Source organism: Salvelinus alpinus, chromosome 10 (genome assembly GCF_045679555.1).
Source record: "Salvelinus alpinus chromosome 10, SLU_Salpinus.1, whole genome shotgun sequence".
Taxonomy (NCBI): Eukaryota; Metazoa; Chordata; class Actinopteri; order Salmoniformes; family Salmonidae; genus Salvelinus; species Salvelinus alpinus.
In genome coordinates, this window is record NC_092095.1 from 59,664,560 (window position 1) to 59,677,473 (window position 12,914).

The window sequence follows — 12,914 nt, forward strand, 5'->3', positions numbered from 1 at the left end:
AGTCAAAGGATTGTATCATCTAATTAATCAGATAAAAACACATTTTTATTTTGGTATTCCAGACCATAACTCCTACGGTTACCCGCATCTCTTCGCTTTCAGCTAACACGTTACATTTGTTTTTATACAGACCTTGTAAATAACGCTACCAACAAAAGCGGACTGAGAAAGCTCAACCTAGACAGTAGTAAATTAATCTGTCCAAAATGAGACAGAACTATCAAGTGTGAATCACTTTGAAAATTTATGTTCCAAATGGGTAACATTTGATATTGACGATTTAGTCATGAGAATGGTGGGGTTTTTCAAATTCTCCCAAATGCATTAACACTATGAACAGTTTCTTGGTCATTTGAGCTTCAACACATAAGATAAACATTCAAAGTAGGATAAAAAAAAAAACAGAGTTACAGAACCGTTTTAAAATATCAGTAAGTTTCTTTTGCTTACAGAGTAACACTATCTCCTAGTGTTGACCATTAGGCAGCAGATACGGCTCTTCTGAATGCTTGTGGTGTGTAGGCCCAAAACATAGAATAAGACTTGAAGAGCGGACATTCCAATACAAATCATCGTTCCCTGGCAGGTGACTTCAAATTCTATGTCATTGTCAGCCAGAAGGGTCTGCGACTCAAGTCATTTTTCTCCTGTGTGTGCGAGCGCTGTATCTCAGTCTGAGTGTGTTTCACTATGTGTGTTAGACGTTGGAGGAGAACAGTGGTCCAGTGGTAGCAGTGGTGAACACAGGCCCTGTATAAAGCCCTGTGTCCCCTGCCACCTCTCCCATGGCCTGCAGAGCCACCGTAGCAGCCATGGCTTTGGCATGCTTCTTATTGGGACTGGCTGACGCAGGCTGGAAGTCTTGACCATTTACCACCACCTGGGGTACAGCGAGAGAGGAGGAAAGGTTATAACACAAACCATCTGACAAAGTCATCCATAAACTAATAAACAAACCCATGCAAACACACAGGCTTATAGCACGTATCCACACCTTGAAAAGGAAGTTCTTGCGGTGGTCTGGGCCACTGTGGGTCACCATAACAAACTCTGGAGGAATCCACTTCTTCTTGTTACACATCTCCATCAGAGCAGACACTGGGTGCTTACCTGGGGGGCAGACGGTCAATACATTCATCAAATCAATTCTAATTGATTGATTGTATAGCACTTAAAAAAAAAAATGCAATATTGGTAAATTGAGTGAGACTCACCCAGTAGATCCTTCATCACAACCATACCGCCCGACTTCTGAGTCTTCTCTCCCTCAGCCACCAGACCTACGGTCACATTATTAATCATCAATCACACATTATTAAGCATCATCAATAACACACATTATTAAACATCCTTAATAGCCTTCTGGAATAATATCGCTGTGCATAATGCTTTGGTGGAAAGCATGGGTCACTTCATTTCACCTTTGCGGTCGGTCTTGAAGTCGATGATGATTGGCTCGACAGTGCCCTCGCGGTGTCGCCCTAGCCCCTCCCCTGTCCGCCATCCCATCTTCCTCATGAGAAACTCCCCTACTCCTCCCGACACCGGGGCTGCTCGCAAGAACTGGTCCTACAGAGAGAGAGTGGCAGGAGAGAAGGGAGGAAGAGAGGGAGAAAGAGAGGAGAATAACAGAAGAGAACCATGGAGTGAGGAGGAAGAGAAGAGGGAGAGCGAGAGAGTGAAGAGGGAGGGGAGAGGAAGAGGCAGAGGCAAAAGCAGATAATTAGTTTCCACCTTGAAAACATCTCAACCACCTAATCCACTCACTCTGTCTCTCATCCAGTCACACCACTGTCACAGTCAGACTTGAGTTAGAGACTACCTTCAGGACAACTCACATGCCTCTGGATAACAGTTAACGGTGTGTGTGTGTGTGTGTGTTACTCTGTCTGTAGTAACCTCTACCCCTATGTGAAACACTAGAAATAACTATCTGTGGTGGCAGCTTTTGAAAATCGTGCGTTTGAGAGAACATTACTAGAGAAACTTCAAAACACATTAAGAGTACAGATGAAATGAAATCAATTCTGTGGTGAAACTCAAGACACAGCCGAGAGACTTATTTCTTCACACATTATACCACATGTAGGTAAATAAGAGGGCGCTGTGCCTTGACACCTCATTTCTTTCTGTCTCACACACACGGTTACACAAGATGTATAGTAAGGCGCTGTGTGGTGTACGTACCTAGCCCCTCATCACCGGCCCAGCATCAGACAGGAAATGAGAGGGGGGCCTGACTGTGGCCATGGCAACAAGGACAGCTACAAGGACTGACCCTGAAACAAGTGTCCAATACACAGAGAGGTGAAAGTTCACAGGTCACCCCTGTGAACCCACACCTCTCTCCCTCTGCTCCAATCCAGACCCCTCTTATCGACCCCCTTTCTCAGGCTGCCCCAAGGACTGGGAGGAAGTTGCCCCTAGACACCTAGGTCAGCTTGGAGTTAGGATTTGCGGAAGGGAAGCTGATCCTAGATCTGTGACTAGGAGCAACTTCTGACCGCAGCCTCCCCCAGGGCAAGGGAAAGAGCACAGGCATGTCCATGGACACCTGTAACTAGCCTAGGTCCCTCAGAACAGAGATCTCCCTCAGGCAGTGGTCTCCAATTGTGGTCCTGGAGCTAGTGTGCAGGTTTTTGTTATAGCCCTAACCTATACGACTCTATGTTGGGATGGAACAAAATCCTGCACTGTCTGGACTAGGGTTGGAGACCACTGACTGGTCTAAAACTAGACCCTGGTCATCTACTGGGAAACAGAATGCACCAGGACTGGTTGCTAGGGGCACCCAACAACCACACAAACATCACAGTCCATATGCTGGTAATGCTAGCGTGCTGTAAATCAATGTCAGCTGCTGTAATGCTAACGTGCTGTAAATCAATGTCAGCTGCTGAAATGCGAGCAAAATGCATGTCACTAACATTAGTATGATCAATGCACTCTCATCCCTATATCATGTCTCTGAACATGTCCACAGCATATGTCCATGGCATCTGCATGTGAAGGATGTGTCATGTTAAATGAAGAATGAACTCAGCAGATCCATCACTCTCTCTATAGCTAAATGATGTGACAATGTGTAACCAACCTGAGAGAGAGATTCCTCAGGATGTGTCATTTAAAACAGTAACAGTAGCGCCCTGCCTCTGTGTGTTTACAGAGCTCAGGGAGGCTTGGGGTACAGTTACACCCACTGGCTTCAAACAGCCCACTTTAGAAACACTACAGGGTAGGAGGGTCCAGACGGGGTCCACAGACAGAGGCAGGAAAAGGCAGGATAAGTGAAAGAATAGTGCTTTTCCCTTTCCCCTGTTCTGAGATCAGTGTGAATCCAAGGAAAGAGACGAGGAAGCATCTTTAGACTACCGAGACGGACCCATAATCTCTGCCTTGCCCTGGGGTGCTAGAGGACAAGGGGGGGGTTCTGGGGTCTGCAGACTTACTTCCAGCTCTCCTCTTCCTCCCCTCCCTCCCTCCCTCATTCTCCAAGCCCCTATTCCGACTCCGAGGGGGACTCTAGTGGACAGACCAGAGCACCACTAGTAGCCGGGTGTCAGACCAGAGCACCACTAGTAGCCGGGTGTCAGACCAGAGCACCACTAGTAGCCGGGTGTCAGACCAGAGCACCACTAGTAGCCGGGTGTCAGACCAGCGCACCACTAGTAGCCGGGTGTCAGACCAGCGCACCACTAGTAGCCGGGTGTCAGTACTGCATTTGCACCTGCTTTGGTAAGAATGTCACATGTAAGGAATCTGCATCGCTACCCTTAACATGGTGTATGCACTTCACAGGAAATGTAATTAGTCAGAATGTGTGTGTGTTGCGGGGAGGGGTGGGGGGTGATGGAAGTGCAGGGAGATTTTTGTTCATCTCTGTATGTCAGATTAAAGATTAAAGTCTGGGTTCATCATGTTACCACTGTTAGACTGCAGTGCAAATATCAGGCTGAGTCAACATAAACAAGAGGCTTCCTTTACCGTCAGAGCATCTTTTCTGACGCAGACAGAAACACACAATACAGACAACAGATGCTCTCACACACACACATCAGTAAACGATGTACGTTAGCGCTGACAAGGGTTGCCATGGTAGCAGTGGACCCCACGTTTCGGGGCCCTTACATCTGACCTGGATTCCACTGAATAACAGTGGAACTACTCCATTCTAACCCAGTTTGTTCTACATCAACAGAACATGTATCAAACTAAATACAGTATATGTCTCTGGCTCTATGCGTACAGCCATTCAGTTATTTGACTAGGGCTGGGTGGTGATTAGGGAGCAGGCTGAGGAAGGCTTGTGAAGTGGGTACACCAGTGGGCATGGGCGATGCAGACACCTGTAGGGTAGTGGGGTGGTATGTTTGGGGTGAGGACAGGTAAGACAGTGGACGGTACCTTCTTGATCCAGGCCTGTGGTCCGCTGTTGGACAGCTCCTCTGAGCTGAGCACCGTTGCTCCAGTAGAACCTGTAAACAGTCCAGGGATGGTGTTGGACTGGGCCCATGCATCCACCTAACAGAGAGGAAGGTTTAGTGTGTGAGAAAGGAGGTGGAAAGAGCGTACATTATGCTTCTACGAACGCCTGTTTACCTGTTCCTGAGCACGGCTGAGCATGCAGATGGCGCTGACGTCGTACGGGTTCTCGGCCAGACGCTTCTGGGCCTTCATCCTCTCACCGACTGCCTGGGTGATGTCTACAGGCTAGAGGGGGAGACACAGGAGTCAGCACCACACACACACACCCCAGTCATTCACACAAAAACACAATACTACACACACATACATACACCAGTGAACAGCCGATAACACGAATAAGGAAAATCCATTCACCATACAAGAAAGAAATCTAGACTTATTCCATGAGACCTAGATCAGTTGTTATATGAAACTACTTACATCTACGTAGTCGTCAGTATTTGTATTTTTAAGAGTTGTCAGTATTAGTACAGTTGTACACCCCCCCCAAAAAATAAAACGCAACCTGTGGAATTTCAGCCAGCTTTGTTTAATAACAGTTGCATCAAATACAAAATTAGCACAAATTAACAGCAAGGTCACGGATGACGTCACCCGACTTCTCATTGGTCTGCCCATCTGACGATTGATGACTAATCGGTAACTCAATTCTAAACCACTTGTCATCGCCTGGGAGTCAGATTATTAAATGGTATTGCTCTGAGATTTGAGAGGTCAAATGATGCCCTTGATTGTACATTCAATTTGGAACTGGTGGGGGAGGAGGGTCAGTGTTTTACATGCCGCCCTCAGAAACAGCTATTCCAGCTAAACCCAGTCAATGCAGCTATAGGCTCAGATGAGGAGCACAGGTATGGCATTCTAACTAAACTCACCATACCATCTAAACCAGTGGTTCTCAAATCTTTTTCATCCTGCTGGGCATGACAACCCACCTAAGGCTTTTGGACTTTTCTATTTTCAAATCAACCACACCAATGTTTCTAGCTACTGTGTGTAACCAAAGAACCTGGTCTCAAACTACATCCCAATAGAAATCAGCAGTGACCTACCATTTCAGAAACCACTGATCCAAACCACTAAACGTGGTAAAACACTGGGTTAAAACTAAAACCCCAAAATAAATCATATCTTTTTAACGCGTATGATTTTGAAATGCATAATATCTCAACTCACTTTCTCTCCCTCCTCCCTCTTTCACGACGACTCCCCTAAAACATCTTCGTCTCTCTTAGTGTCACCTTACTCCCTCCTCCCCCTCCCCTCCGTATCCCACCTGTAGCGGCGGCTCCGGGAACACACTATCACTCTCCTTGACGACCGCCGGCTCCTCCGTTGCCACGGACACCGCAGACAAAGGCGCATCCCCAGGCGATGTTTCCTTGGCAGCCGTTGCCAATGCCTTGGTCGCCGCCACCTTGGCCTTTTCCGCCTTCTTGTCGACGGTCACCCACTCTCCGTAAGCCCCTCCCCCGTCGCCCTCCTTCTTCCTGTGCTGGGAGCCCGACGACACGGGGAACTCCTTGGCGAACGCCGCCTCGCTCCGAACTGCCAACGCCGGCGATGGACGCACCGACGCGTTCTGAGAGAGGAGGAGGGAGGAGGGGCAGCACAGGAGTAGGAGGGGCGGTGGGGGGTGGGGGGGTTACTGTTAAAAAAATGGGAGGAAAAAAATATAAAAAGACAAAGAGGTGTGTTTCAACAAGGGGAATGGTTGAAGAGGAATGGCTGGTTATCATAGCAGTTATTGGGCCCAGTCTCAATCAGAGGGATTTATCTCCAGTGCACTTCAACCAGCAAACTTCACTCACATGACTGAGGTCTCCTTGGGATGGAAGTTTGTGGGAAAGTGCAAAAGAGTATAAATCTACCTGGTTTGGTTCTGGGCCCAAGGAGGCTTGCTGTCTGCTTTGCCCATCGCCTATGTTGGCTCAATAGGAAAAACAGTATGTTATGTTGTAAAATGTTGTGGCAGCAATGGAAACAGCTCTTAACATCAGCCCAGGGCAAAACAGACAGCATACTGCAGTTCACTTCAACCATTCACCCAGTTAGGCACATCTCTTCAGTCCCACATAGTATCTAAACAGTAACTAGTCTTTAACTATGTTCAAACAGTAACCATGTTCTGAAAATGAAATATCGCTTCAAACTGCCTCGATACATTTTTTATTAATAAGGAAATGTTTAAGCTCAGAATGTACTGTATATTCATGAGAGACATGTCGATGCTGTGTGTGTGTGTGTGTGTGTGTGTGTGTGTGTGTGTGTGTGTGTTCCATGTTCTTACATTGAGGCTGAAGGAGATGCCCTTGACCTCCCTCAGGGCGGCTCGTCCAAACGGTTTGCCGTCGTCCTCGTCGTCAGATACACGGGGTTCAGCGAGGGCCAGCTCCCCTCCCTTCTCCACAATCTTCTTACACTTCTACAGAAACACACAGGACACAGCTAGAGGGTCAGTATTTCCATTACCATACAATTTCATGTCTAAGATTTGTGTTTTATTATGAAACGGGTGCAGGACTACATTTTGCACCAGGACAAATGCAAAATCTTCTCCAAAGCATATTATTACATGATTGTCATCATGATGACATTGAAGAGCACTTACGTCAGTGAACTCCTTGATGCTGATGCTGTTTGCCTGCTTGGCCACCTTCCTCTTCACATCCTCGATGGTGGCCATGTTGGGCTGGGGGGGACCTGGCGGGGGCTTGTTGGTGATGCTGGGGAGCGGGGCCATCTGGTGCATGGAGGCCATAGATCCCATACTGGCCAGGGCAGCAGTCATTGTGGCAGCTGTCATGCTAGCCATAGCTGCATTCATGGTCATGCTCATAGGCATGTTCATAGACATGTTCATGGGCATGTTCATATTCATGGGCATGGAGAAGGACATGGGGTTGGGTAAAGGCAGCTGGAGGACTGCTTTGGGCCGCAGGCTCTCTGGGATGGGTATCCCGGCCTTGGCACACATGGCGGCTGCATTAGCCTTAGCAATCTCCAGTAACTGGTCTTTATCTGTGAGGAGGGATGAGGAACACATCACAAACTTGCATTGAGACTTACTGTACACCGGTGTTTTTGTCAAGTTACCATTGGGGAAAATAAAGTTATTCAATTCAAATACATTGATCATTCTCCAAAAAATTGTGACATGCTTACCCAGCTCTGTGAGTCGTGGCGGGCTTTTGCTGGTGTCGCGGTTGGTGCGTGCCGGAGACCTCTTCTTGCGGAGAATGAGGACTGGGGAGTGGCTTGGCTCACGCTTCCAGCGGTCCCTCTGGCTCAGCTGGTGGCTGCCGAATGCACCCCTACCCCTCCGCCGCGAACCGGAGCGTGACCTCGATCTCTTTGACCTCCGAGCAGGAGATCGTGACTTGGACCATTTCCTTTTCGGCGACCTAGACTTTGAGCGCTTGTTCCGCGTTCTGGATTTGGACCGTGATTTCTTCTTTCTCGTCCCGGACTTTGAGCGAGACCTCTTCCTCCGAGACGGCGTCCTGGACTTCCTCTTGCGGCTTGGCGACGAGGACCTTGATTTCCTTTTCCTCCCTGGAGACTTGGTTCTGGACCTCCTCTTCTTGGAGGACTTTGCATCAGAGCGTTTCTTCTGACCAGGAGACTTTGACCTTGACTTTTTCTTCGTTGAAGGAGACCTGGACTTTGAAGATTCTCCTTCCTTCTCTGTCGTCTCTGCCTCTCCAGATGTTGGCTGTGGTTTAGGTTGAGGTGAGGCAGGCAGCTCTTCACCCTGAGGTGTCACCTTGTCCCCTCCATCAGCATCCATTTTGGGGGGTAAGGAATCTACAGAGCCATCCAAGGTTTCTGAAGTAACAGGTCCATCCGATTCCCCTGGCTCACCAGTTGGCTGGCCGCTGAGGTTGGGATCAGATGCTGACGTTGACTGGTGGTCAGTGGAGGCCTCATGCTGCTCACCTGAAGGCAGCTCAGGAGGAATAGGACACTTCTGTGGAGACGTCAGACATTCTAAGGGCTGGGAGGAAACGGCTGGCTCTCCCTTACTGCTGTCCCCTAAGAAGGGTATCGGCTTCCACCCTCCTCCAGTGGCGGCGGCCATATTAACAACACCCTCAATGCTGCTTTCGGAAGCTAGGGCTGCCGGATCGATTGGAACCATTACATTTTCGTCTTTCACAGCGGACTCATCTTTAGCCAGGGCCACAGAGGGATCCTTCTCGGCTGATTGGCTGTCTCTTGAGGCAGACCTGGATTTTGATTTGTCGTTTCTGGACGGAGAGGGAGATCCTGAAATCATCTCTCGGTGTTTCGACTGAGATCTCGTCTTAGATTTCGATCGCCTTCTGGATCTCGATCTAGACCGTCTGTCTTTCTTCAAGATCACGAGGGACCTTGACCGGGTTCTCCTGCCTCTCCTGGCAGACCCAGACCTTCGAGAATGTGACCCGGACCTCCGGTGCCGTGATCTGGAACGCGTGTGTCCGCCACGTCTTCTACCGGACCTCGATCTGGATCTCCCTCTCCTGTCCCTGGATCTGGACCTGCGCTTGCCTGAACGAGACCGCGAGCGTCTGGAGGACTTTTCCGGACACTTCTCCTCTAGTTTAGGGATGATATCAGGCAGATCCTGAGGTTTGCTCTCCTTGTTCCCAGGCTGAGGCTTCGACTCGGACTCCGACCCAGATGAGCTGTTGGACTTGTCACCATCTTTCTTCTGCTTTTTTTTCTTCTTCTTCCCAGAATGTCGTTTATGCCGCTTGGATCTCCCATCATCCTCTTCCCCTGTGGAATGAATGACAATATTTTTTAAATGAATCATCATGACATTTGATTCAATGGTGCAATATGTAGAAATTGACATTACCTGGTTGCTAAAAATTCTGTTTGTGACAAAAAGCAAAATTGTGTAGAGAATCACTGTACCATCTAGCTAAACTGCTGTGAAATATATTTTCAATAACCAAAAACTTTGTAAAATGACGTAAACAGATCTACCATCAAACTTGCGTTCAATGAGAATGAAATGTGAATTCTATATCTGTCAATGTGAATTGCGTCGTGCACAAAGCTACATAATGGACCTTTAAGTAGTCTGCTGATTATTAACATCAAACTGAAAAGGTCCACCACTGCTGTTATGCATAGTAGTATATTGAGACTACTTACCAGTCTTTGCCTTGTCTCCATCAGAGTCTGCTGCTGATTCTGAACCGCTCTCTTTCTCTTCCTTACGTTTCTTCTTTTTGCTTTTGTGTTTCTTGTGCTTCTTGTGCTTCTTGTGTTTCTTTTGTGGGACAGCACCCTCTTCCTTATTGGCTACACCATCTTTATCTGCATAAATAATGCAGTACATTACAATTTCATTTGAAATAGATGCTTTCACCTGATCAAAACTGTAGTATCAGTGCAAATAAAGGAAAGGAGGCGAGAGAATATCACTTTGGACTATTGAGATACAGCCCTTGTGTTACTGACCTTGTGTGTTGTTGATCCCATCTGCAGTTTTACCATTGGGATGGCCTTCATCTGTCAGACTTAGAGAGAATGCAGGTATGAGATGACACCTGTACTTGAACTTACAGTAGGTTCACTCACTTTCTTATCAGTAGTGGTCTTGGTTTTTAACAACATGACACTGGACACAACGAATGGACAATATCTATAAGTATGCATGAGCTTGAATGATTAACGTGGTCTACATAATAACTGACAGGGCTTGTAAGTATGCATTTCACTGTAAGGTCTACATCTGTTGTATTCGTTGCATGCGAAAAATTAAAATTAAATGTGATTTGACATGCGAGGTAGGGGTGGGTATAATTTGTGGAACGTTCCAACAGGAATCTGTTCTAGAAACTTCGTAAATAACAAGGTTGTCAACAACGCATACAAAGTTGTGTAGCGGCAGAATAAGATACCGGGTAGGGAGTGGGCTATTTCATTAAGTTTGTCACTCAACACGTTTATTCCGAAAAATGTCTGTCTTCACTCTGTTAGCCTATGGACAAACGTTAAGAATACGCTACATGGTGGGTTGATGCCTATTCGGCAGCTAGTTAGCTAGGTGAATTTATAATTCTACTTTGTATGCGTTGTTTGTTGGCAACCTTGTACTTTACGCCGTTTTTGTAACAGATTCCTGTTGGAACATTCCACAAATTATACCCACCCTGCGAGGTAATTTAGCTAGCTACTGTTAGTTATTTAGCGTTAACCTCAAATTAGAACGTGACTGTGTAACGTGAAAACTCAAATGCATAACTAAGTCCCCGGCATTGCTTTTGACATAGCTAACTACATTAAACATCCGGATAATCCAGAATGTGTGTGTGTAAATTATGTGTATTGCCTTTGCACACTGTGACTCTGTCAAACCAACGTTTTGGGGGAGTTCTAGCAAAGAGATCGCGTCCTGGTAAACTGCTAACGTTGGCTTGTTAGCAATCCAAATTTAGCATGATTAGCTAGTTAGGAAGGTGCGTAGTGCGAACAAGCCCTGTACCGGCCCTGTACCTGGTGCCACGTTAGTTACTTGGTTTGCTTGAACCCAATAACCACAGTATAATAATCTTTGCAAGAACCAACCCATGAGACTACCGTGTTACTAGTCAGGTAGTTAGCTAGCTAAATACGTTGTAGCCACAGCAACTGCCTGCCTTGCACACTTTGTACTGCCGGACACGCAAGCTAGCTAACCTTGTAACGTTAGGCCAGCACAGAAAATCATACATTTCTCAAATTGCCCGAACAAACCATTCATGCCAGTAATGTAGGCTGTATAAAAACATATTTACATGATATCTTGACTCTCATCTTCAATTTCTTTTATCTTATTTACTACGAAATCGCGAAAAATTTGCTCGATGTTGGCCGCCATGTCTTTAGTAATCCCTCAATGTCTACAGCCACCAATGTGTTTTCCGCGGCGTCCGTTCAGCGCATGTGTAGCAGCACAGACCGACACCGGACGTTGGTTGCAACCCACCTCACATCGACAGACTGAAAAAGTTGTTAATGTTTGGGTGCGTACTGTCTTTGCCTCTGTCTGTTATAAGCTGTCGGTGTAGTGAAGCACTTCGTTTATCTAGTGGTCTCACTTTTGTAGTTTTCCTCAAGCTAATTGATTTCCCGAAGTCTTTTTGTTGATATAGGCAGGCAGTAGATAGTAGTCTATCCTATTTTATTATTTATGACTACCTGCCATACAGGAGTGTCTGATTCATAAACGTGGATTATACGGCTTGGATCAGTTGGTTCCAGTTAATTTCTTTTTGATTTCATTATACAGTATATACTATTCAAACAATATTCAGACAGTTGGAGTAGGGGAAGTCTTTGGACCTGTTGCTGAAGCATCATTGAAACAGCTTCAGGCAGAACACATCTCCAGCTGTTTTCACACCATGTAAAATGCTCCGTTTTTATTTTAAGAAGGGAGGACATACAACTTAATACAAACAGGATGCAGATGTTTTATGGTTCACAGGATTACTGCATGGAAACAGAATGTGTAGAATGGGTATATTTTTTTAAAAGATGGGGGGGGGGGTAATTTAACTTTCCTATTGTGTTAGTCTCCATCAGGTTTTGTTGCCTTCAATGTATGTTGCAACTTGCCATCGAGTGACCAGTCCCTTTCATAGTGCATTGTAACGCTCTTATCCAGAGCGACTTACAAATTGGTGCATTCACCTTATGATATCCAGTGGAACAACCACTTTACAATAGTGCATCTAACTCTTTTAAGGGGGAGGGGGGGGTTAGAAGGATTACTTTATCCTATCCTAGGTATTCCTTAAAGAGGTGGGGTTTCAGGTGTCTCCGGAAGGTGGTGATTGACTCCGCTGACCTGGCGTCGTGAGGGAGTTTGTTCCACCATTGGGGTGCCAGAGCAGCGAACAGTTTTGACTGGGCTGAGCGGGAACTGTACTTCCTCAGAGGTAGGGAGGCGAGCAGGCCAGAGGTGGATGAACGCAGTGCCCTTGTTTGGGTGTAGGGCCTGATCAGAGCCTGAAGGTACGGAGGTGCCGTTCCCCTCACAGCTCCGTAGGCAAGCACCATGGTCTTGTAGCGGATGCGAGCTTCAACTGGAAGCCAGTGGAGAGAGCGGAGGAGCGGGGTGACGTGAGAGAACTTGGGAAGGTTGAACACCAGACGGGCTGCGGCGTTCTGGATGAGTTGTAGGGGTTTAATGGCACAGGCAGGGAGCCCAGCCAACAGCGAGTTGCAGTAATCCAGACGGGAGATGACAAGTGCCTGGATTAGGACTTGCGCCGCTTCCTGTGTGAGGCAGGGTCGTACTCTGCGAATGTTGTAGAGCATGAACCTACAGGAACGGGTCACCGCCTTGATGTGAGTTGAGAACGACAGGGTGTTGTCCAGGATCACGCCATGGTTCTTAGCACTCTGGGAGGAGGACACAATGGAGTTGTCAACCGTGATGGCGA

At 47.1% G+C, this 12,914-nt stretch overlaps 1 protein-coding gene across 3 annotated transcripts; it reads right to left on the minus strand.

Annotated features, from left to right (window-relative positions):
* Nucleotides 1–2: 2 nt before the first annotated feature.
* On the minus strand, nt 3–11,699 carry LOC139532447 (protein Son). Of its 3 annotated transcripts, XR_011666575.1 has the most exons (14): nt 11,262–11,699; nt 9,943–10,001; nt 9,634–9,798; nt 7,651–9,249; nt 7,097–7,506; nt 6,776–6,910; nt 5,762–6,067; nt 4,600–4,710; nt 4,405–4,521; nt 2,188–2,279; nt 1,422–1,569; nt 1,215–1,280; nt 995–1,110; nt 3–880 (listed from the first exon to the last, which is right to left on the minus strand). XR_011666575.1 is itself a non-coding variant. In XM_071330033.1 (13 exons), exons 1-13 carry the CDS (start codon nt 11,342–11,344, stop codon nt 698–700), a joined length of 3,498 nt encoding a protein of 1,165 aa, XP_071186134.1. In that variant the 5' UTR covers nt 11,345–11,699; the 3' UTR covers nt 3–697. The 3 variants fall into 3 exon arrangements, 2 of the variants coding, with proteins under 2 accessions (XP_071186134.1, XP_071186135.1); XM_071330033.1 differs by lacking the exon at nt 2,188–2,279; XM_071330034.1 differs by lacking the exons at nt 3–880; nt 995–1,110; nt 1,215–1,280 and having other exon boundaries at nt 1,516–2,279.
* Nucleotides 11,700–12,914: the final 1,215 nt, after the last annotated feature.

Bases quoted from the DNA above. Each gene is read 5' to 3' on its own strand.
- LOC139532447 (XM_071330033.1), bottom strand. From the start codon at position 11,344: ATGGCGGCCAACATCGAGCAAATTTTTCGCGATTTCGTAGTAAATAAG. The intron at 4,522-4,599 runs GTAAACAGGCGT...CCTCTCTGTTAG, and splicing joins TCAGCCGTGCTCAGGAACAG to GTGGATGCATGGGCCCAGTC. The intron at 1,111-1,214 runs GTGAGTCTCACT...TCTGCCCCCCAG, and splicing joins TGTGATGAAGGATCTACTGG to GTAAGCACCCAGTGTCTGCT.